The following is a 24,673-nucleotide window of genomic DNA, read 5'->3' on the forward strand; positions in this document are numbered from 1 at the left end:
TTCCACAAAGACTTCCCCTTAAGATGGCCGCCCGTGTAAACCCCTATGACATCATCATCGAGTACTTACGCTAGGTGCAGGTAGATTGTCGTCTAGCACCGAACTATCGAGCGTTCCGTTGCGTCTGCTAGTCGGAGTTCCAATCGCTCCATTGCGTCTGCCGCTCGTCGGAGTTCCTTCCACCAGCAGCTGAGCGCTCGATTCGAGGATACTATTCATCGTCCGTCTGCCGTCTCCACGTTCCGGACCGTTTCTCGGCATGAACGGCGTACTGCTGCCGATCACGTGACCGTTCTTTAATCCGCGCCCCGGTGTCGACGGTAAACCCTAATACGTAGACGACGGATTGTCAGTTTTTTTCCCGAAACGTTTCCGAGATTTTTTTATCGAAAAAATATTTTCACGCTACTCACCAATAATGAAGGCTGATGCAGCGTCAAATTCACAAAACTATCGTCGTCGATATCTGAAAAACCGTTATTTTCAAAATTTCAATCGCAACAAGCAAATCGGTTATCTTCAATGAAATTTGAAGTTTCAAATTCAGCCATTATTTCATCTTAAAAATTAAACAATCACCTTCGTTTTGATCGAGAGCGACTATTTTAGCATCGATGCTGTCTAATGCCGGTCCGATTATCTGGTGGTACTCCTGCAAAGACAAAAATTCATCAGAATTCAAGACGGCCTCCACAGGAGCTAGGTCGGACATTTTCCCGTTGTCCCAACGTGTCCGACTGTTTAACATTTCACATTGCCTATTTCTCAAACTTGAAGGAATTTCGAAGGAGTTTCGGGCTTTTTGCTCGAATTAAAGGAGTTTCGAGCACCTTTAGAATCTAGCTACTAGGATTATTTTCCAGTGAAAATTTCCAAAGGAAATCAAAGAAGTTTTTCGTAACTGTAGAATTCAGTGTCTTGATTGGGAGTCAAATTAAACCCACATTACTGTGGAACTAGTCTTCCGCAGTTTAAGTCCCGTCCGTCGAAATTTTTTTCAGAAAATGATTTCGATAATCGACTTACATGATTTTTCTGTGAGCGGATTCTATCGAGGGTCAGGTACAGCGAATCACGCGCCTTCGTCAACAACGCCAGACAAACTTGTCTACGACTGTCGGACAGCGCGCCGGAATTCAACTCTATTTCGGCGAGACGTTCGTACAGCTGAAACACGAAAATAACAAACACGCGTAAATAACTTCCGTAGCACGTAGATAAAACAGCCTCCTCACAATTCAAGCATTCCAAGATATAAGGCCAATGGAGTTTTTAAGGAATTTTAAAGGAGAAAATTTCTAATTTCGAGGAAGCGTCTGCATCACTTTTATATCTCAATTACAGTAGACTCCTCCTAAATCGGTACTGTTTATCTCAGTAAACCATTAATTCATTGGTTTTTTAGTGAGAAAATTTGTATCCTTTATACGACTAAACTCAATTTCTAATTCAGTAACCGCCTAATTGGGTAAAAAAATTCCTGGTCCCGCTATCAATTTAGGCGTAGTCTAATGTTTATCTAATCAACTAATTAACGAATGTTTGCTTATTATAACACTAGTCTCTTAGACATGTCATATAAACCTATTCAATAATTGAAGGAGTTTGAAAGGAATTTCTGACATTTTGCCCAAATAAAAAGAGTTTCAAGCACGTTTAAAAGCATTTTCTGTTCAGAATGATTTTCTAAGGTATCAAGGAGTTGTACTGGACCCTGTAAATAAGAATTCGTACCTGAGCTTGGTGAAAAGCAGCCTCGGGCAAGGCGATATCCGCGAACGCTTTTATAGCCTGTTCGAATTTGCCGGCGTGCATCGCGTCCATCGCGAGGAACAGTCGGCCATGTTGGATGTGCAACTCGACTTCCGGTTCGGTCAACTGTTCGTCGGTGACGAACCATCGTTCTTTCGGGTGATGAATCCGACGACCTCTGAAATACCAGTACTGACATAATTTCGATATTCTTGGAGCCACCCGCTACAGAAAAGATGGCTCCGAATGCTGTAATTCGAATACAGGGCGCAGGCCATTTTTATTTGTTTATTCTCTGACAATTACGTTGTTCACCCTGACTTGATCTGCCAAGAATCGAATCAATTAATACAAATATGTAAGACATAGACGGAAACTGATTGATTTCACGCGCGATCTATCTAACCATATTTCCCCGACTATTCCCTGACATGCGCATTGTCTTCCCTGACTTGATCAGCTAAGAATCCGATCAATTAACACAGTCAAATACGTAAGACATAGTTTGATTCTATGCATGATCCAGATATCTCAACCAATTTCCTTGATTTTCAATTTTTAAAAACAAAATTCCTCGACTAGTGAAGAAAATTCCCTGATTTTCCCCTTATTACCGGGTTAGTGGCCGCCCTGCGACCAGCTAGAGAAAGGATAACGCGATCTCATACACTCAACAACGAACGCGGCCCTTTCTAAAATCCCAGCACACGAAGAACGCCGAAAGACTTACTTTTGTATTTTCGTCAGTTGTTCAAGAGCTTTTTTCCAGTAATGTTTCGCTACGGTCTGCAACGTGGCCACCGTCTCCGGTAATTCCGCGTTACTGCTATCCATCGTCTCGATCAACTTTTCAGCCTGGAAACAACATTCCAACATTTATGACGTCAGGAAAACAGAAATTTGCCGATACTTCCATTACCCCTGACCACATAAATGACCAGATATTCCCCCCCCCCCCCCAAAAAATTTCTTTTCAAATTTCAATAGCTTTTCAAAAAACTCCTTTCCAAAACTTTGCAATACTTTCAAAAGCGCATGAAAGCTCTGTTTTGATAGCGGTTTTTAGCGTCATTTTATCTCAACTTACGCGATTCTGGAAATTGCGCGCTAAATGCACGATCAACGGAGCGTCGACTCCGTGCAGGTCGCCGTGGATACGAATAGCCTCTAAACCGTGTTGTATGAATAACCTCATCTTCGCGACGTTATCACTGAAAAATAGATAGAAAATGATTTCTTATAAGACGTTTTTGAATTAAGTCCAGAGTGACAGGGTTTTTGTCTGATCTGAGACTATAAAATTGCCCGACGCTTTACCACAATTGCCTGATTAAATCATAAGATATCCTCAGTGAGGACTGTTTCTTATCAAGAGGTTCCTCGTGTCACTCATCACCAGCAAGAACAACAAGACACCAAAAATTCAAATTCCCTGATTAAATTATATGATATCCTCAGTGAGGGCTGTTTCTTATCAAGAGGTTCATTGTGTCACTCGTCACCAGCAAGAACAACAAGACACCAAAAATTCAAATTCCCTGATTAAATTATATGATATCCTCAGTGAGGGCTGTTTCTTATCAAGAGGTTCCTTGTGTCACTCGTCACCAGCAAGAACAACAAGACACCAAAAATTCAAATTCCCTGATTAAATTATAAGATATCCTCAGTGAGGGCTGTTTCTTATCAAGAGGTTCCTCGTGTCACTCGTCACCAGCAAGAACAACAAGACACCAAATATTCAAATTCCCTGATTAAATTATAAGATATCCTCAGTGAGGGCTGTTTCTTATTAAGAGGTTCCTCGTGTTACTCGTCACCAGCAAGAATAACACCTAAAATTCAAATTCCCTGATTTTCAGGAAAAATGTCAGAATTCCCTGATTTCTGTAAGAACCCTGATTAACCTAAGAATCGTATCTTAATAAAAATTCTAAATGAACAAAAACTTACAATTGAGTATTAGTATAGAATCTGTAAACCGTTTTCCACCATTCCGTCTGCTGAGAGGTGCAGACGGGTTCGCTGAGTAGAACCGGCAGCAGACGCGGTTTATCCGAACTCGGTTTAACGACGCGTTCGCGCTCGGCGATTCTCAACGCGCTGCACCGTACGACCGCTTGTAAAAACGCGTCCGTGTCCGATCGGCTGAGCGTCTGCGCTCCGCACGAGTCAAGGTCGTCAGTAGACGCGAATGATGATTGTTGCATATCGGTGAATATTTGGAATTCATCTACGAAATGAGAAAATTCAAATATTACAACCTTAATAAAAATTGGAAAAAAATGATTTGTCATTCAATTACGGTCTGATAACCCTAATCCTAACCCTTTATTTTAATCAGAAAATACCCAAAAGACTTTAGATTTCTTTTCCTTAGAAAAGTCAAAGAGGACCCAGATATCTCGAGTTTCTAAGACAAATGTTCAGATAATTTCATTTCCTTAGAATATTCAAGAGACCTAGATGTCTTAAGTTCATTTTGCTATTAATTCAGAAAATTCAGAAGAGACCAAGATATTCTAAGTATCCTTTGAACAAGATTCTTTCAGATATTTCCAAAGTTTCATTGACTTAAAATTCCTGTTATCATAATACTTACAGTCGGGTTGAACGTTCATTTTGGAATTGTAATACTGTAATGCGATCCATACTAAATGTTGTAAGCTGTCTTTACGCGTCAGATGAGCGGCTATTACAAAACAGAAACAATAAATAGACTTCAGTAACCCTCTTCAACTTAATAGAAAACCCCACTAACCCCTCGTAAAACCCCCTCACAAAGCAGACCCCCTCACCATCACCAACCCTGTTCCTTGCACTGTCAATATTCTCACACCCAGCCCAACTCAAGCAAAGTTTAGCTTTTACAAAGTAAAAACTACTCTCAAATAGTGGTCATGCTAGTCAGATGTGCACCCCACTCACTGACCCTCACTGAACCCACTCACTACCCCTCACCATTCAGAGAATCATCACTCTTTTCACTCTCTACCCCTTACTGAACCCACTCACTACTCCCTCACCATTCAGAGAGTTATCACTCATTTCATTCACTACCCCTCACTGAACCCACTCACTACCCCCTCACACTGTTCCAATACTCACTGTTATCGTATTTAGTGAGTTGTTCTAATGTAGGATATTGTGGTTTATAATCAGTTAACTGCGAACAACTCGTAATAAACGATCGATTCGAATAATTCTTCATGTTCGGAGCCGGAAATAAACACTGGTACAAACGACTGCGACCCTGCAAACAATAATATCATCTCTTATCTAACAAGAAAAACTCTTCCATTTTTTCCAATTGATTTTTTGAAAATGTCTTTTCCTTAAATTTCCAAATCAACACCACTCTTCGATAGATTTTTGAAAATATCTTTCGTCTTAAGTTCAAATCAAATCAAATCAACGGTACTCACTTGTTTTGTGGAGTATATGCCCTTGATTTTGGACATCCAAGATTCGCTGTCCCCTAGACACAGTTGTCGTAGTAAATGCCCTGAAATAAATTTTTCATTTCTGAGTTTCAAGATCCCCAATTTTGTTTCAAACAGCTTCATTATTACTCGTCTATTCAATAGCTTTTACATACCCACTCCCAGCAAGCTTTATAGTTTCTAGATCGCCAATTTTGTGTGAAATATCTTCAATATTACTTGTCTATTCAATAGCCTTTACATACCCGCTTCCAGCAAGCTTTAGTTTCTAGATCCCCATTTTCGCTAAACAGTTTCTAAATCCCCATTCTATATCAAAGACAATTTCTAAATACCGATGTAAATTTCACGAGACACAAGTGACACATTTACTTCCAGTTTCAGAATCCCCATTTTATCACTCAGGTATTTAATGGTTAGAACCTGAATTAAACATCCCCGTTCAATTTGGTTTTTATCTAAACATATTTTCAGCTTCAGATAAAGATCCAGTTTCCTAATTTACTTTCCCCGTTAATTTTCCAACTTACTGACTTGATTCAAGCGCAACGCCGCCGATTTGTACCAGTGCATGTACATCGTCTTGGAGTCTTCGGGCGTCGTTTGGAACCACGCCCTCTCGATATCGGGCAGATCGATGCCGTAACTAACCAGGTAACAGCCGGCCGCATGGCTCGTAGCCGTCTGCCAGTTCAACTGTCGCTGAAATTCAAATTTCAACGAATTCGAAACGAACGCGATTTTCGGAAAGATTTGGAAATAGCTTTAGTTGGAATAGTGTCCGTCTGCCAGGGTCCAGTTCCACAGTTCGGAGTTAAGATTTGACCCTGAGTTAACTCATTGAAAATGAACTAATATTAACTCAGAGTTAACTCTAACTCACAACTGTGGAACTGGGTCCAGGAGTTTAACTGTCAAATACTAGCCAATCTTATTTCGAATTTAAAATGACCATAAACACTTTTGACTTTCCCCCCGACTATTCCCTGACTTGATCTGCGAAGAATCCAATTAATTAACACAGCCAAATACACGTAAGACATAAGGCTGAAACTGTTTGATTATATGCACGATCTACCAATATCCCTGGTCTCGCCAAGCTTTTTTTCTTTAAAAAATTCCCTGAGAATTCCATAATTTTTTTTAATCAAGAAAAGTCCTGATTTTAATAAACTGTGATGTACCCAAAATGAGACGGACGAGCTTGTAATGATAACGAACCTTCTGAGCTTTATGAAAGCAGAGCGTGCCGGCTAGGTAGAAATACTGAGCGATCATCTCTTGCAGTAAAACAGGCCACGCGGCGCTGTCCGATTTCACTTCGACAACGCTCATTAAATACTGATCTAATCTACAAAACAAACAACGAATCTATCATTCAACAGGGTTCGCAACATTCTCTCAATTATCTATTTTCTTGAGGCGGTCGACATCTACGCTAATCTTTTGATTTTTTTCGAAGTTAATTTCCATTGAAAATTGTCAGACAACCGATGACGCTGATGCCATAAGAATACTTATGGAGGCAGACATCTTTTGTGGAGGGATTTATAATCAAATCACTGGACAATTTGATGATGTCATAGGGGGATTTATGGAGGCAGACGTCTTTTCTAGAAGTGTCTATAGAACAAATCACTAGTAGACAGTTTGATGATGTCATAGGGGGATTTATGAAGGCAGACGTCTTTTCTAGAAGTGTCTGTAGGTGAAATCACTGGACAATTTGATGTGGTCATAGGGGGATTTATGGAGGCAGACATCTTTTCTAGAAGTGCCTATAGATGAAATCACTGGACAATTTGATGATGTCATAGTGGGATTTATGGAGGCAGACGTCTTTTCTAGAAGTGTCTATAGATGAAATCACTGGATAATTTGATGATGTCATAGGGGGATTTCTATAAGCAGACATCTTTAGTAGAAGGGTTTATAGATGAAATCGATTGACAACATGATGATGTCATAAGGTGATTTACGGAGAGTAGAGACCGACTTACTTGAACAAGACGTCCGAACAATCAGCCGGACCTTTAGATTGTAACGTACACGCCAGCTGACAGTTCAACGCGTGCAGGAAATTCAAATGGAAATCGGTGTCGATCGTCAAACCAGATTCATCTTTATAAACCTGTAAAATCAAGTATTTACGTCGAGGTGCAATAATGCGGGTGGTTACCGATCGCGATCTGGAGATAGATTAAAATCATTCAACTCCAATACAGCGTGTGCGTAAATTCTCAGTTCCGCCGTACCTGGCTTTGAAAGGGGATCGAAATATTTCGACCGACATTTTTCTCGAAATAATCACGATATTTCTCATATTTTCAGGTACAAAGCCGATAATTACTGATCACAATTTGGACGGATAAGAATAATCTCATTTACTTCTCATAGGGGATCGAAATACTTTTGCGGACACTATACTTTTTACTTAAAAGATTTATTCAGATTTTCTCATTACTATTCACATTTTTTCAAGCAGACATAATTTTTTTCACAATTTCTTAAATCAATCAAACTCCTCAAACCCACCGAGGAGTGGGCTGTCTAATTCGCATAATAATAATGATGTGTCTTAGAGCGCTAAATCCAGCAAAGCTGTTCAGAGCATCTAACTTTCCAGTATCATTACCCCTAGCCTATAAACTCTAACCATTTATCAGTCATCTCTCCCTGGGGAGATGTAACATCCGAGCAGCTGCTAGGGGCTCAGAAGTGTCTATCAGGGCAGGTACCCATTTACTCCTGGGGCCGGTTCCATAGTCGAGACTTAAGTCCAAAAGTGGTCTTAAATCTCAAGACTGGTCTTAAGCTGTTAGATTAGCTATAGAACTAAAAGAGTCTTAGACTAGTCTTAAGTCTAAGTCACGACTATGGAACCGGCCCCTGGGTGGAGAGGCAATTAGGATTAATATCTCGCCCGGGGACACTACGGTAATGTGAGGGTTCGAACCCACGACCTGGCTACCCTAAGTCGAACTCTCAGTCCAGACCGTGGCCATATTTCGGTTCTCCGTCAGAAATTCTTACCTCGAATATTTCGACGAGCGATTGATACCAGTGTAAACTGTCGGGATACGCGGCTGTTTTCTCACAATCTAACGCATGCGCGTAGGCCTTCGCGTACTGCTCCGAGTGGATGAACAATTTCAACAGTTTCACGCGCATGTTCACGTCGCGCGGGTCTTTCACCAACACGTTGCTTAGCAACTCCAACAGTTCATCGTCGTTCTGCTCGCCGCCTTTTTCGTAGATTTTTTCCTAGAAAACGAAATTAAAATTCTCGATAAAAAATTCGTCGTTTCGATTGAAATCCGGAAGAAATTATCGGCGACTTTTTCGACGTACCCTCAGTCTGACGCCTACTTCATGGGACGGGTGAATTTTCTGCAGTTCTTCCGCCCAAAACTGAAAATACGAACAATATTCTTAGAAACGAAGACATACCAACCTATGGACCTGCAGAAAAGATGTCAGCGTTCGTAAATCCCCCTATGACATCATCAAATTCTCTACTAGTAATTTGATGCATTAAGAATCGATGGCTGACCATCATTAATCCACCTATGAAATCATTACCAACAGGGTCCAGTTTCACGAAAAAGTTTAACCCTAAAACGGTGAAGTTTAAATTGTTGTCCTCGTTGAAAACATGAAGTAACCAATGGCGATTACACCAAAAATTTTAGTTAAACTTTCTCTGTGAAACCGAGCCCTGGTGTTAGCCATTCGGTCGGTCAAATCACCAGCAAGCAAACCGATGACGTCGTAGGGGGATTTGACTAGCGTTCCTTAATATCGTACCTGAGCTATTCCAGGATCGATGTCCATTTGACAATAAAGTTCACAAACTGTAAATAAATATGGAGATAAGTAAAATGAAACTCAAACTTTCGTTTTATAACCCTTTCAGTGCGTCTACACCGCAGTGCGGTGTATAAATCAGTGATAGTTTGCTAGTACACTGCACTGTGGTGTATTGGTGTAATTAAGTTCTATCTCTATTGAAAGATGGCAGCACCTGTCAAACATAGTGAAATACTAGTAACTAAGGATACACCGCACCACGGTGTTGACGCACTATAGTGGTATTCCTGTTATTCAGCACACTAGGGTGGAATTTTTCAAAATTTTCTAATTATCTCCAGCACTATAGGGCATTAATTAGTCCGCACTGAAAGGGTTAAGGAATCCAGATGTCGCAGGGACCATTTTCAATAAAATCTTTTTATCCCAGAAATGAATTCGTTCTCTCGTACCTTTGATTAAAACGTCCGATTGCGACGCGTCCAATTCTAACGAACGCCTGAACGACGTCACCGCTTTCTCCAGGTGGCGCTGCGCCTCGTAGATCTTACCGAGCAGTTTATGCGCGGGCGCGTAATTCTCCTTTTGACTCAGAAACGCGCAGACATATCTGGGAAAAAAACAGAAATGAATTTGAAAAGTTTGACAGCATGACCATTTATCCCCGACTATTCCCTGACATGCACATTTGGATATTCTTGGAGCCACCCGCTACAGAAAAGAATGCTGTAATTCAAATACAGGGGGCAGGCCACTTTATTCGTTTATTCCCTGACATGCGCGTTGTTTTCCCTGACTCGATCTGCTAAGAATCCAATGAATAAACGCAATCAATTATCTAAGACATAGACCGAAACTGTTTGATTTTACGCGCTATTTCTCTGACTTTTAGCTGTTTTACAAAATTCCTCAACTATTCCCTGATTATTTTTAAGAAAAGAAAATTTCCAGACTTTTCCCTGATTTCCAGGTTTTAGGCCTAGGCCACCCCGCTTTTATCTTTAATGGTGTCGCAGTTGCCCGATTGCAATTAGCCACTCGCAATCAGACCAAAGGGCCTAAACTCTCGACCGTCAAAATTCTTTAACTTACTTTTCCGCCTGGTCGAACGCATCCACTTTGAAGTAAAGGTTCCCGATCGTGAAGCCTTTAGAATTACGCTAAAAATAGACAATGAAATTATACTTAGCCACATGTTCGGTCCACACTAATGAAACTAGCAGGCAAACCGCAGTCCGGTGCCGACTAACACTCCCCTGATCCCTAAATAGCTTTGGTATTTGGAAAGGTCAAGGAAATACAGGCCTGGGTACAAATTCAGATATAGCAGAACTCACTATTTGACGGCGAACTTCCCTGCGGGGGATTTAGGGGCCCTCCCACAGAGGAAATTTGAAACGTTTTAGAGACATGTCCAGTCAGTCAAAGTTAGTGAATATTTCATATAACAAAGTTATCCAATAAATTTTCATTGATAACTAGTGGATCTCAGGATCTTGTGGGGAGGTGCCTTTCGCACCCAACGCACCACCCCAACCCTATACCCCCTCCCCCACGAGCCAGGGTCGGAAGTGATTTTGTATTTTGCCTTAATTTATTTGAAATTTATAAATGAAAGTAAAAGTATATTTAGAAAAATTGCTCAACAAGACTAAAAGAAAGGCGGCATACCAGCCTGAGAATTCAAATTATTCTAATTCAATTATCTAAATTTCAAATTTCACTTCAACACGCTTAACCAACGAATGAGACATTAATCAATGATTCATTCTATGTTCACCCAGCACTGGCAGCGGTTGTCTCCACCAGTGATCTCCGTCGCTCTACGATCCTAGTGTAACCAACTGTGGTACATCAGACACTAAGATTCTTGGTGAAATTCTATGATGATGTAAGTATTTTAAGCCAGCGCGAGGAGTGAGTGACGTTACCTCTCTCTGATCTTTAACTCGACTCAGTATATCGTAGACGTGAGAGTCGACGTCCTGTTTGGTCTTGAACACCGCGAACCGTCGCGGACTGCTCGCCGCCTTCTCTTCTTTGTATTTTTTCCAGTACTGTCCGTACATTTTCGCTTTATTTCGCACCGAAATTTCAGCCAGAAAAAGTCTGAAACCTCTCCATTCGTTCGGCGCGATGGATAACGCTATATCGCGTATTGCGATTCGGAATGCGGTAGGATAGTCCGACGGGTTGCCCGTGTCTCTACTCGCTTCCCTGTGCCTACATCTCCGGCTCCGGTCGGTCAGTTTGGCGGTGGCGCCGCATGCACGAATAAAGGCCGCGGTTTTTATATGCGGACTCCGTTTTGTTTTGTACACGAGCAGTTAGAATGCCGTCTTTTTCCCATGAGATTTTAGATAGTATTTTACTTCTTACACATGACAGCGTGTTGGGATATTTTTCATTCATTTATTGCCAGCCTCCAGATTTCCCCGCGAATCCGCGTGGAAAATTTATTTCCCATTCGTATTTATAATTTTCCGGCGAATTTTCTGCCAGAAAATCTTATTTTACCAGATCGCGTCAATCCCGAGTCAACCCCGATGAATCAAATTCCAGAGGAGAAAATGAAGAGTTATGTGATGTTTTTCGAGTTATTTTGGCTTTATTTAGCGTAACGGGTGACACGGAAATGTTGGGTTGAATAATTGGGTTCAGCTGCTTGCATGTTTTGAAGAGAGGTACCACGTGTTCATCTAAACCCGACGCTTTTCAATGATTTCAACTGAAATGAAAGAAGATGAAATAAACGTTAAACTCTGTGTTGATAGAGTGTTGATAAGTCGCGAAATTACTGAATTAGTTTCCCCTTATTTCTAGTCCTAATTTGTACTTGAAATTCAATTTAAGATTGTAATATTTGGATTTATAGGCAGCAACAAAATGATTGTCCCGACTACTTCGACTTAGCGAGTTGGCTTTGCTTCAACAAAGTCTATGAATCTGTGAATGTTTTGAGATTAATCTACTTAAGTACCGGTACGCATACCATCCAATCATAGAAACAGGGTTATTTGGATATAAATTTATAAATTTTGAAATACGTTCGAACTCACTAAAGTCGTCATATTTAGTCGAGACGATTATTACATTCATGACTTATTCATATGAAGACCTACACTCAGTAAATTGATTTGGAAATACAAATTGAGACTCAAAAATTTTGACTACTCTAGTAATCTAGCGACTTGTACGATTGTGAGTTTGACCAGTATCACAAATTGTGGAACACTATTAATCATCTCTATCAATGTCAATGAAATTACCTGCGTATCTACAAGTTGTGCAGCAAAAGGTTCCTGGGTAGTTTAGTACCAACCGCCGTAACCGCCCATATTACCAAAGGCATTGTTACCGTAACCACCGGTAGCTCCGAAACCTTTGTTAAATCCATTGCCGAATCCACCGTTGGCAAATCCGTTACGATGGCCACCAGCGGCGCCATTGGCGAATCCTCCGTGACCGGCAGCTCCGCCGAAACCTCCACGACCATATTGGGCACCTCCGGCAGCGTGTCCATGTTGGGCGCCATAACCGCGAGCGCCTCCGTGTCCGGCTTTGGCGCTGAGGGCGTTTCTGTTATCCCAGCCCTGGTCGATAGCGCGGTTATGACCGCGGTTATTGCTGAAGGTTTGGACGTTGCTGAATCCACCTCCATTGGCGAATCCACCCTTGGCTCCGTGTCCGGCGACACCTCCGCGAGATCCGGCAGCTCCGTAAGCTCCTCCGCGGTTGAAAGCACCACCAGCGCGGTTTCCGAATCCACCGTAACCTGCATTGTGTCCTTGGTTGCCGTAACCTTGGTTAAAACCGTTTCCAAATCCACCGACGGCACCACCTCCGTGGTTGTTGGCTCCCCAGTTGTTGAAACCGCCTCCGTGTGGGCGGGCCATGTAGCCACCTCCGTAGCCACCTCCCATTCCCATTCCTCCTCCGTAACCACCTCCCATTCCCATGCCACCTCCGTAGCCACCTCCCATTCCTCCTCCGTAACCACCTCCCATTCCCATGCCACCTCCGTAGCCACCTCCCATTCCCATGCCACCTCCGTAGCCACCTCCCATTCCTCCTCCGTAACCACCTCCCATACCTCCTCCGTAGCCACCTCCCATTCCACCTCCGTAGCCACCTCCTATTCCCATTCCCATTCCACCTCCATGACCACCTCCGTAGCCTCCTCCCATTCCACCTCCCATTCCACCTCCGTAGCCACCTCCCATTCCTCCTCCGTAGCCACCTCCTATTCCCATTCCCATTCCACCTCCATGACCACCTCCGTAGCCTCCTCCCATTCCACCTCCGTAGCCACCTCCTATTCCCATTCCCATTCCACCTCCATGACCACCTCCGTAGCCTCCTCCCATTCCACCTCCGTAGCCACCTCCCATTCCTCCTCCGTAGCCACCTCCCATTCCTCCTCCGTAGCCACCTCCCATTCCTCCTCCGTAGCCTCCTCCCATTCCTCCTCCGTAGCCACCTCCCATTCCCATTCCCATTCCACCTCCATAACCACCTCCGTAGCCACCTCCCATTCCCATTCCTCCTCCTATTCCGCCGCCGTATCCACCTAATCCACCATAACCTGCAGGTGTATAAAGAATTGAAGACGAGTTAAATATCCTAAAAGATAAATTCGAAACATAAAAAGGAAATATGCAAACAGTATTCAAGAGTTTGACCTCTTACCGCTGCTATGGACGGAGACGATCAATAACGATAGAAATACAACAGCAGACTTCATTGTGAAGAATCTCTGAAAATCGTAATTTCAAAATTCATTTATATTCGTCCTTAGAATTTTACTCAAAACATACTTGCACAGGAACCGTCAAATGCCAGAAGGGACACAAATGTTGAGTGAATGCGTAACGGACACCACCATTGATGAAACACTTTATTCATATTGGGACGAATATATATAATCCTACACTTTAATGATGCGATAAAAGATAGAGTTTGAACTGGTAGTTGGATTCAACGCTCCGGCTATATCGTCTTCCGAAATAATCATAATCACCTGGAAATGACGATCATGAGTATTAGCATTGTATTCCTAAAGATGACCATTAGGATAAAGTCGAAACGTTGAATGAACTACACTAGGTCAAGGAATACAGTATTCCTGAAGATGACTATTAGGATATATTCGAAACGTTGAATAAACTACACTAGCTCAAGGAATACAGTATTCCTGGAGATGACTATTAGTATATAGTCGAAACGTTGAATAGACTACACTAGCTCGATGCTTAGTGTGGAATTCTATATCCCTTTACATGGCGACCGTTCCGGTCTTCCCCAATTCAAGGCTCCTGCCACAGCTTTGGCGGAATATGAGTCACACAAGAACCTTTGTGGCTATTCCTTCGGCCACCAGATGCGATCTCAGATTGGCCATTAGTTCCACTGACCACTGGCGATCTCTGTCGACAGAGCAAATAATGGCGGCTCGATATTCAATCAACGTGTGAAAACCTACCTGAATTGTAGACTCGAACAGGCGAAAAAATGAAGCCCTGAACTGAAGCTCCGGTTAAATCTGTTCGATTTTATAGCCGCGTTCGGCCATCGTTTTTACAAGCTGGTGTTGACAGACGACAGCAATTAAAATCATGCGTACATTGTGTCGCAATTCGAAAAGGCACATTCGAAGTTTATTTATGGTATATTTAGATTTATGGTTTGCAGACGGTGTTGGCCAGGCTTTATAAATCGCCTTAGCGACGAACAGACGGTGGTAACAGGTGGGAATATGAATCAAAGCTTGTTGATCGCCTGTTTACGTAACCATCACAAAAAGTGACCGATCCGAATTTAGTGCCGGTACCACTACTGTGGCAAGCGAGGATTTCGTGATGAAACCCACACAATCGTGGCAAATCTTATGCTTTGATACTTGGATTGACTCCTCTAAACAACTTCAAGAAGTCATTTTACCTCCAATATTCCGCTGATGCGGCGACCATCACGATGATCGTTAGAACAACAACATCACTTGTTTAAATTGTTTCTTTGTGTTATTGAGTTATAGCACGAAGTAAAACAATTTGTTATTCAATGCTGTAACGAAAAGGCAATCTCATTATCTCAATTCCCTAAACCTAACTGAAAAATGTAATTTTCTTCTTTTTGGCGACCCAGCCTTGCTTGACTTAAACACTAATACTAAGATCACCACTCTCTCATCCAAATTCATTTGCAAAACTAGCGACCGTTTACCACTACCCTGATAGCATGTCCTCATTTTAATTTTCCCAATTTCTTTGTGTTTTTTTTTATTTATTCGTTAGTTTTGTGTCACTCTGTTCATATGTTTATTTATGTAGTAATTATATGTTCAACCTGTCCATAATGGGATATTCCCGCGTGACAGGTATCTTTCTTTTGTATCGTATGTCAGTTTGATTTTGATGAATTTGATTATAAAAAAAAGGCATCAAATGGTGCGTACATACTGGGCCTGCTTAGATCCCCTCCCTCCCCATACGCATTATCACTGAACCCCCTCCCTCTATCGTGCCTACACACTCAGTGAACGACCCCTTATCAACAATCCATATACATTATTTACATTACATTAAATGTTGGAGGGATCTCTACACATCTAAGCCTATTTTGATGAATGGCTAGCTGGGTATTTCAAAAATCCGAATAAAGTGGTGCCATCTGGTGTGTACCACCGATATATCATTGAATAATGTTCGTACTTCGTTACAAGGACGTTCAATGAAGATTCTAAATGTATATCATATATTATACTGCGTGACAACATCCGAGTTAGAAAACTTATCTTTGAGTTGATTGAGTCTGAGTTAAGTGGATAATTCTTCTGCCATCTTTGAACAAATAGTTCTTCAGAAGAACCTTAAGGGATGTTCTTCAGCTTGCCTCTGGGAGGAACCCCTAAAGCTTCTTCAAAGCACCCCGAAAGGTTTCCCGATGGACCGATCGCTCAGGTAAAGGTTTTTGTGAAATGTATGTTACCCATGAGTCCTTTAGAACACATTTATCACGAGGTTCGGAACACGTTCTCCAGCACTATATTCCACGCGTCCTAACCAAGTTCAACATTCAGATCATCGAGAACACAAATGAAGAAATTCGGACAACCGTCCCAATTTTATGGTGGTACATTCAGATTTCAGGCTGAACTGAAATTCATGCAGACGTGTACATACACGAATTACCTATATCTTAAATCAAGAAATCTAAATATATTTATCTATTTTGATGACACAGTTTAAGAGTTTGCAAGGTAAATAACGCCGTAACGTCTCGCATCAGTGCATAGATGTTGGAATTCTAGGCGTATTCACCCACTGGAAGAACGTATCCGTTATTTGAAAGGTTAACTGCGATTGTTGGACGATCGGATCGACCCAAGACCTATAACGTTGTTCTGGAGACTTAGTGCACGTAGTAGGTACAGTAAACATGTAAATACCACCATTGTACATTGTTACCGATGATGAAGAACGAGTTGTCTCCAAGCGATTGAACATTTCAGTCAGAACTCAAACCTCTGTAGATGCTAACATTACTGACACTGGAATGAATAAACCGTTCACGAATTTGTACAGGTTTGTTTACAGTTTGTTCCGTCGCATGGGCGCAACAGATTATCCTTCTTTATATAACACATATTTCACTATTTGGTTTAAGTGATAATTTAGTGATAATGAACCACTCTCGGCAACGGCTAGAATTAAGAAATCTCTCCGTACGATGGCGAGATTTATGCGTCAACGTTAGCGCCACTATCAAAACTGTTACCGAGTAAACCGACTTTAACAACGACTAGAAATAAGGTGACACCTGATCCTACGATGAAAGCGGCGGATAATGCTTCCGAGGCTCTAACTTGATATCCAGAATTACCCAACCGTAGTGTTGTTGCATTGATGGTGTTGTGTGATCTATCGTCGTTGATTCAAGTATGTCTTCAGTAGCTCCTGTAGTTCTTCCAGTTGGCACAAGACTGGGAATGGCGGAGCCCTTGGAGTTAGAGATAAACTTTGGAAGCTCTTTTAGATATCGATGGATGGACTGTCGTGAAATTAGAAATATAGTAGTTCGTATACTATTTGTAGTTACCGATTGACATTTGGATGGCGATAATTTGCGAGCTCATTTCGATAGCGATGTTCTGGGAGCCTGTAGTTAGTGATAAGACTGACACCCGTGCATTGCAGCGACTCAGAGAAATGCAAAACATTGAAAGCACGTAACACATTTACCAAAGATCGATTTGTTAAGAACCTTGCATAAATGATGTATGAACATTAGAATTTTTACAAATTTTAACTCGTACAGCTACATCATTAAAAGGTGCATTGATACGTCAGTCATCAGTTATCAGTCAACGGCCATGAGTTATAAGCTACCAGCATAAAAGAGCAATTGATGGTATTCCTACTCGAATGTGTTTCATGAGTTCAAACTTGTTTTAGATTATGACAAAATCTGTTCGTCTTGCATGTATCACCGATCATAAGATTGAAACCCATCAATAACTCAGATCTCAATGAAGGCTTCTCCTTTAACCAAACTAAAACCCAGTTTGAATTTTTCATATTGCGTTGAGTTGACTAAACTTGACCCAGTGATCTTCACTCCAATGCCAACAATGGAATTGTATTACTAGGTATATATACCCCATGAAGGGCGAAAGAGACTTCACTGCATGACATTGTCCAGTGGAACATTGTAGACTATAAACTCATTTTAGTTCTATAACCAATGTTTATGGCCTCGAAATCGAATCAAAATTTCCGAGAATGAATAATTTTCGTATGAATTCCACTAAACGAGAGAAGGTGATGAGAGGGAGAGCCCATGGAGATAAAAGAAACGCCAAATAATGAATAGTGTTTTAAAAGTGCTATGCGGAATTTTATTCAACCGAGTCGTCCAGAGAGAAAATTCAATTCAATCCATTAATATATATTAATCAATTTTTGAATTATTAGCAACAACGGCAACAATGGTAACTACAGCAACAAACAGAAACAGTGCACGCTAAGACATAACCACGACATTCAATAAGTTTTCAACTGCAACCTACAAAAATAGACATTAATAGAAACTGAATTGGAGATGCGCTACTGATGAATCCTATCGAGTTATGTAAAACGACGTTTCTAATCAGTTTTTGATAAAATTTTCTCAAATCGAGCAAACAAACTGAGAACACTCGAAACAAGTTAATATTTACTATTTGTGTGGCGAGATTTTGAGATTTTACCTTTTTTTCTAACGAAGGAATAAAGTCTTTCAAGTAAGAGTTTAGTAGTAACCGCCAGCATGACCGCTGTTGCCATAGGCATCGTTGGCGTATCCACCTCTGGCTCCGTAACCTTTGTTGAAACCATTAGCACCTCCGCCTTTAGCGAAACCCCTATTGTATCCGGCAGCTCCGCCATTAGCGAATCCAGCGTGACCACTGGCAGCGCCGTGAGCTCCTCTGGCGTATTGGGCGCCTCCAGCAGCGTGGGCATTGTTGGAACCTTGAGCTCTAACACCTCCGTAACCACGACGAGCTCTAGCGCCAGATTGGTTATTCCAGGCCGCATCGACAGACTTATGATGCCCGGCTTGTTGGTTGAATTTGTCGAGGTTGTTGTAGCCTTGGTTGGCGGCGAAAGATCCTTGGGCACCTTGTCCGCGGACGTGTCCTTGACTTCCTTGAGCGCCGTATCCTCCACGTTGGTTAAATCCAGCGTTTCCGCGGTTACCGAATCGGTTGTAGCCAGCAGCATTACCTCTTGCGCCATATCCTCGGTTGAAACCGGCAGCATGACCTCCGTGAGCGCCACCTCCGCGGCTGTTGGCTCCAAAGTTGTTGTAGCCGGCTCCATGTGCACCTCCTCCGTAGCCACCACCTCCTCCGTAGCCACCACCTCCTCCAGCTCCATAGCCACCACCTCCTCCAGCTCCGAAACCACCTCCTCCTCCAGCTCCGTAGCCACCACCTCCTCCGGCTCCGAAACCACCTCCTCCTCCACCTCCGTAACCACCGCCTCCTCCACCTCCGTAGCCACCGCCGACTCCGCCTCCGTAGCCACCGCCTCCTCCGACTCCGTAGCCACCGCCTCCTCCGACTCCGTAGCCGCCGCCTCCTCCGGCTCCGTAGCCGCCGCCTCCTCCGGCTCCGTAGCCGCCGCCTCCTCCGGCTCCGTAGCCGCCGCCTCCTCCGGCTCCGTAGCCGCCGCCGCCTCCGGCTCCGTAGCCGCCACCTCCTCCGACTCCGTAGCCGCCGCCTCCTCCGGCTCCGTAGCCGCCGCCTCCGCCGGCTCCGTAGCCGCCGCCCCCTCCGGCTCCGTAGCCTCCACCTCCACCAGCTCCGTAGCCTCCGCCGCCTAAAATGAAATGTATTAGAAACGTAGACGAAAATTATCAACGACACATTCGGATCGGAATCAATGAAGAAAGAATACTATTTACCGTAATAGCTAGCGGCCACCGTGGAAATGATACACAGGATCACTGCAAACTTCATATTGGATGCCTGAAATAGAGAGACTGAGACGATGTACGTATATTCAACAACTCAACACTGAAAACTAAACCACAATGTCGGATCTCGATGCAGTCCTTCTTCCAGTAGTCACATACCTTTAAACTGTGACACAAACAATGCACCGATCGTCTCAACCACTGGTCTTTATATACTGTCTCCAGCACAGCTATTACGTATGATTTATTTTCGCAACTTGCGTTTGGTGACATTTTCTCATTTGCTGGAAAATTTATTTTCACTTTTTACGTCGCAACAGGTGTATACAATGGGGCTGGTATAGACAACAGCTAAACAAGGACTTTTAAGGAGATTGAATTATTCGAGGTACAGTCGACTCCACTCAATTCGCACCCAAAATTAGAATCCTATATACAATGCCTTTTTCAAAAAGAGAACAAAGAAAGACATGATGCGCTATGATGTTAAATCAAGAATTTTTTCCAAAAAGAGGGAGCACGTTCCACGTTGTTCCTCCTAAAATCCACCCCTGATCGGTTTAAGTGATAACTATGTACATTTATATATATTTACAGTAAACTAATGAACCAATGTCGACACCGGCAAGAATTAGGAAAATAAGTCCGTATGATGGCCAGATCTAGGTGTCAACATTAGAGCCACAATTAATCTTTTGCCGAGTAAACCGACTTCATCGACTAGCAACATGGTGACACCTGATCCCACGATGAAAGTACTTCAGAGGCACCAACCTGACATCCAGAATTACCCAACAAAAATGTTGTATTGATGGCATTGTGTGATTGATCACCATTGATTCAAGTATGTCTCTAGTAGCTCCTGTAGTTCTTTCAGTTGGCGCAAGATTAGAATCTGCGGTGCTCGTGGAATAAAAGATAAACTTTGGAAGCTCTTTTAGAATTCGATAGACTGACATTCTGATAGTTCATGGACTTTGTACTGGGAGCACTTATCACATTTTCAAAATGTCGTTACATTAAAAACCTTAAATATAATGATGTATGAAGATTGAAATTTCAACAGATCAACTTTTTATTCCCCTTCGGTGGAGATTCGAACCTGGCGACATTGCTAGACTCAGCCACGCATTAAACCGTGCCACACTAGACACAGAACGCAGGTACCTGTGCAGGTTTACCACCAGATTGCCCGTTCGCTGAGACAAATTTTACGGAAGAACCATAAATGGAAACACCTGGGCATTTAGCTGCACACTTGGTCTACACTAGTGTCGCAGGGTGGCGATACCATCCGGTTAGAATCCCTGCCAGGGGATAAGGGTGCAACTCTTCGAACTGCATCTTTACGGTGCATTACAACATCAGCCATCAGCAATTAGTCATAACGTAGCAATAAGCAAACGATATTTCCTGTCGAATGTGTTTCGTGTGCTCCGACTTGGTTTTGGTTATGCCATTATCAATGCGTCCTAAACGTATAACCAATCGTAAGATTGAAACCCAGCCTTAACTAAGATCTTAAAGAAGGTTAAGTTCTGCTCCTCTAACCAATCTGAATCCCAGTTTCAATCGTTCATATTGTGTTGAGTTGACTACACTTGACCAACCGCTCTTCACTCCAATGCCAACTCGGAATTACCTAGCATACATCACGAAGGGCGAAAGAGACTTTACTACGTGCAAGACCAGTTGCACATTTTTAGACTATTCTAAGCTCTTCTTAGTTTTATATCCAATCTAGTACCTTGTAATGCAAATAAAATTGCCACGAGTGAATAATTAGGACATGTATTCCACGAAGAAGGAGAGAGGAGATACAGATCAAAAAGATTTTTAAAAACGTCAAATAATGTAAGGTGTTTTAAAAGTGCTATGCGGAATTTTATTCAACCGAGTCGTCCAGAGAGAAAATTCAATTCAATTCATTAACAAATTGATTTTTGAATCAATACCAACAACAGCAACAATGGTAACTACAGCAACAAACAGAAACAGTACACGCCAAAACAAAACCACAAAATCACACATTTTCAACTACAACCTAAAAAATAGAAAAACATAAAAATTTGAATTGAAGCTGCACCTCTGCTTATGAGCATAAGTGATTAATGTGAAACACGTATTCATTTTATCCATTCATAACCAATTTTATCAAGTTACCCAATCAAGACTAAGGCCACTCGAAATTGAAATATTTCAGTATTTGCTATTTACGTGGCGAAATTTGATGACTTAAAAAAAACGTTTCATTCGGATTTTACCTTTTATATCTAACGAAGGAATGAAGTTTTTCAAGTATGAGTTTAGTAGTAACCGCCAGCATGACCGCTGTTGCCATAGGCATCGTTGGCGTATCCACCTTGGGCTCCGTAACCTTTGTTGAAACCACTAGCACCTCCGCCTTTAGCGAATCCGTTCTTGTATCCGGCAGCTCCGCCATTAGCGAATCCAGCGTGACCACTGGCAGCGCCGTAACCTCCTTTGGCGAATTGGGCGCCTCCGGCAGCGTGGGCATTGTTGGAACCTTGAGCTTTAACACCTCCGTAACCACGACGAGCTCTCAAGCCAGCTCTGTTATTCCAGGCCGTATCGACAGACTTAAGATGTCCGGCTCTTTGGTTGTATGTGTCGAGGTCGTTGTAGCCTCGGTTGGCGGCGAAAGATCCTTGGGCAGCTTGTCCGCGGACGTACCCTCGACTACCTTTAGCGCCATGTCCTCCAGCTCGGTTGAATCCACCATAACCGCGGTTACCGAATCGGTTGTAGCCAGCAGCATTACCTCTGGCGCCATATCCTCGGTTGAAACCGGCAGCATGACCTCCATGAGCACCACCTCCGCGGTTGCTGACTCCAAAGTTGTTGTGACCGCTTCCATATGCACGCGGGGCATAACCATAGCCGCCTCCGTAGCCACCACCTCCTCCGTAGCCACCACCGCCTCCAGCTCCGTAGCCACCACCTCCTCCGACTCCGTAACCACCGCCTCCTCCGGCTCCGTAGCCACCACCTCCTCCGACTCCGTAGCCACCGCCTCCTCCGGCTCCGTAGCCACCACCTACTCCTACTCCGTAGCCGCCGCCTCCTCCGGCTCCGTAGCCGCCGCCTCCTCCGGCGCCGTAACCTCCTCCAGCTCCGTAGCCTCCGCCGCCTACAATGTGATAGATTGGAAATGTAGACGAAAATTATCTTTAAGATATTCGACCGGAGAAAATTCGAAAGCAATGACACATTCAGGTCGGAATAAATGAAGAAAGGATACTATTTACCGTAATAGCTAGCGGCCACCGTGGAAATGATACACAGGATCACTGCAAACTTCATATTGGATGCCTGAAATAGAGAGACTGAGATGATGTACGTGTATTCAACAACTAATCACTAAATACACAACCACGATGTCGAATCTCGATACAGTATTTTTTCCAGTTGTGCCGGTGAACATACCTTTAAACTGCGACACAAAACAATGCACTGACCTGCTCAACCACAGGTCTTTTTATACTCTTTCCAGCAAAGCTATTAATTATGATTGATAATCGCTACTTTGCGTGTGGTGACATCTTCTCATTTGCTGGAAAATTTATCCACACTTTTACGTCGTAACAGGTGTATACAATGGGACTGGTAGGCAACAGCTAAACAAGAACCTTCAAGAAGATTTAATACTTCGATATACAGTAAACTCCGCTCAATTCGTACCTAAAATCTCACTTGAGAGTGATACGTGAATTGTGTAATTTCATATCAAATTGTTTCATTAAGGTATTTCGTCAAACATCTGAGTTACCTACGAGTTGATAAAACATGGCCTGGAGGAGTCTTCTGTATGTTCTTCACGAGGTTCCTCATTTCGAGCACATCTATTGCGAGACTTGGAACATGTTCTCCACTAGACTCCATCCGTTTTAACCTAGTTCAACGGTCAGAACTTGGAGGCCACATTACAAGCGAAGAAATTCGGACAACTTTATCAACATTTTAACGCTACATTCTGATTTAAGACTAAACTGGAATTCAAAGGCATTTGCAGCAAACGTGTAGGTTTACTCGAATACTCGAATGACCTACATACACGAATGACCTTACAAATCAAATCCCGAGACCTGAATCTTGAAAAAAAATTAATCTATCGTTTAAGCCTTTGTTTGGGAACCTTTGCAGCAAGGTAAATAACGCCGCAACGTCTCGTGTATTTCCCTACTTGTCAGTGTGAAAATTCGAAGCATAGTTCCATTGGAAAAAAAAACATATCCGTTATTTGAAAGGTTAACTGTGATTGGTGGTCGATTGGACCCAAGACCTCGCCCAAATGATGTTGTTCGGTAGTAGGTTCATTACACACAAAGATACCACCATTATACCTTGCATTATATCCCCGCATGAAAACCCGGTTACTATTTATAGTGAAATTCTAGATATTCCGTATTATTGGAAAACAATTCCGCGAGTCTACGTTTCCGCGTAATGACAACCCCGATCGTACACACCGACGATGACGAGCGAGTTGTCTCCAAACGTTTAAGTCAGAGCTATAATTGTTATCGATACTTTCATTACTGAAATTGGTAGTAATAAGATGTTCACTACTTGTTACATTTTGACCCGTCGCATGGACGCAACCGATGTCGTCTTTATACCACGCATCTTTCACGACCACATCGGGTATCACTGCTCCGGCCATAGAAACCAGATAGATTAATTTAGCCAACTCTGAATTTCTGAATTGAGGTCCTTCAAATAGGAACCATACGATGCACGCTCGTTCCCGGGATGCAAGGCAAAGTAGATTAGAACTCGATGATTGTATGAGGTTTACGTGCTTTCCTTGCAATTTGCAAGCTAAGTGGCTGAGGTGAATTTCACCAAGAGGGTTTCAGGGGCAGATCCAGGAGTAAACTTGGAGGAGAACCAATGAGCTTGAATTCACGATTCAAGGACAATATGGGGGTGGGTCTGCGGGCCCGCCCGAAAAAGATTTTTCAAAATGAAGCTGATTTTGAAGTCATGATTCTTGATACACAGCCACCCTATTTCAGGCAACAACACGCCAAAAGCAGAACAGCTTTATATTCTGAAAACTCTATGAGGTAACAATTCAATTCAAGTGATCTCCTTGTCCTGTTCCGCGTTTTGACATTACAATTCAAACTTGTTTTTGGTTTCGCCATTATCAGTTCGTCCTGCGCGCATAACCAATCGTAAGATTG

At 42.6% G+C, this 24,673-nt stretch overlaps 3 protein-coding genes across 3 annotated transcripts in view; all 3 read right to left on the reverse strand.

Annotated features, from left to right (window-relative positions):
• Positions 1-11,133, reverse strand: part of LOC141911192 (E3 SUMO-protein ligase RanBP2-like) — a 28,224-nt gene extending 17,091 nt beyond the window's left edge. Inside the window, exons 1-20 of the mRNA XM_074802172.1 lie at positions 10,937-11,133; positions 10,098-10,165; positions 9,458-9,615; positions 9,003-9,049; positions 8,547-8,606; positions 8,229-8,459; positions 7,196-7,326; positions 6,417-6,546; positions 5,726-5,897; positions 5,178-5,257; positions 4,861-5,005; positions 4,355-4,444; positions 3,706-3,985; positions 2,840-2,963; positions 2,483-2,607; positions 1,735-1,930; positions 1,027-1,167; positions 580-652; positions 414-466; positions 70-327 (exon numbers count right to left, since the gene is read on the reverse strand). Of these exons, the coding sequence (XP_074658273.1) occupies positions 70-327; positions 414-466; positions 580-652; positions 1,027-1,167; positions 1,735-1,930; positions 2,483-2,607; positions 2,840-2,963; positions 3,706-3,985; positions 4,355-4,444; positions 4,861-5,005; positions 5,178-5,257; positions 5,726-5,897; positions 6,417-6,546; positions 7,196-7,326; positions 8,229-8,459; positions 8,547-8,606; positions 9,003-9,049; positions 9,458-9,615; positions 10,098-10,165; positions 10,937-11,074 (2,700 nt within the window). The 5' untranslated portion in view covers positions 11,075-11,133. The remainder of the gene's footprint in view (positions 1-69; positions 328-413; positions 467-579; positions 653-1,026; positions 1,168-1,734; positions 1,931-2,482; positions 2,608-2,839; positions 2,964-3,705; positions 3,986-4,354; positions 4,445-4,860; positions 5,006-5,177; positions 5,258-5,725; positions 5,898-6,416; positions 6,547-7,195; positions 7,327-8,228; positions 8,460-8,546; positions 8,607-9,002; positions 9,050-9,457; positions 9,616-10,097; positions 10,166-10,936) is intronic.
• Positions 11,134-12,460: 1,327 nt separating this feature from the next.
• On the reverse strand, positions 12,461-14,294 carry LOC141911194 (uncharacterized; the record flags this gene model as incomplete). The annotated part of the gene is made up of 3 exons (XM_074802174.1): positions 14,285-14,294; positions 13,695-13,761; positions 12,461-13,590 (listed from the first exon to the last, which is right to left on the reverse strand). Coding segments are annotated over exons 2-3 (1,185 nt in total), but the record flags the coding sequence as incomplete, so codon positions are not given.
• A 7,475-nt stretch (positions 14,295-21,769) lies between these two features.
• On the reverse strand, positions 21,770-22,792 carry LOC141911195 (uncharacterized). Its single transcript, XM_074802175.1, has 2 exons — positions 22,733-22,792; positions 21,770-22,614 (listed from the first exon to the last, which is right to left on the reverse strand). The coding sequence occupies exons 1-2, from the start codon at positions 22,785-22,787 to the stop codon at positions 21,770-21,772; spliced, it is 900 nt and encodes a 299-aa protein (XP_074658276.1). The 5' UTR covers positions 22,788-22,792.
• Between the last annotated feature and the right edge of the window lie 1,881 nt (positions 22,793-24,673).

The sequence above is a fragment of the Tubulanus polymorphus genome, chromosome 9 (assembly GCF_964204645.1).
Source record: "Tubulanus polymorphus chromosome 9, tnTubPoly1.2, whole genome shotgun sequence".
NCBI classification, from domain to species: Eukaryota; Metazoa; Nemertea; class Palaeonemertea; order Tubulaniformes; family Tubulanidae; genus Tubulanus; species Tubulanus polymorphus.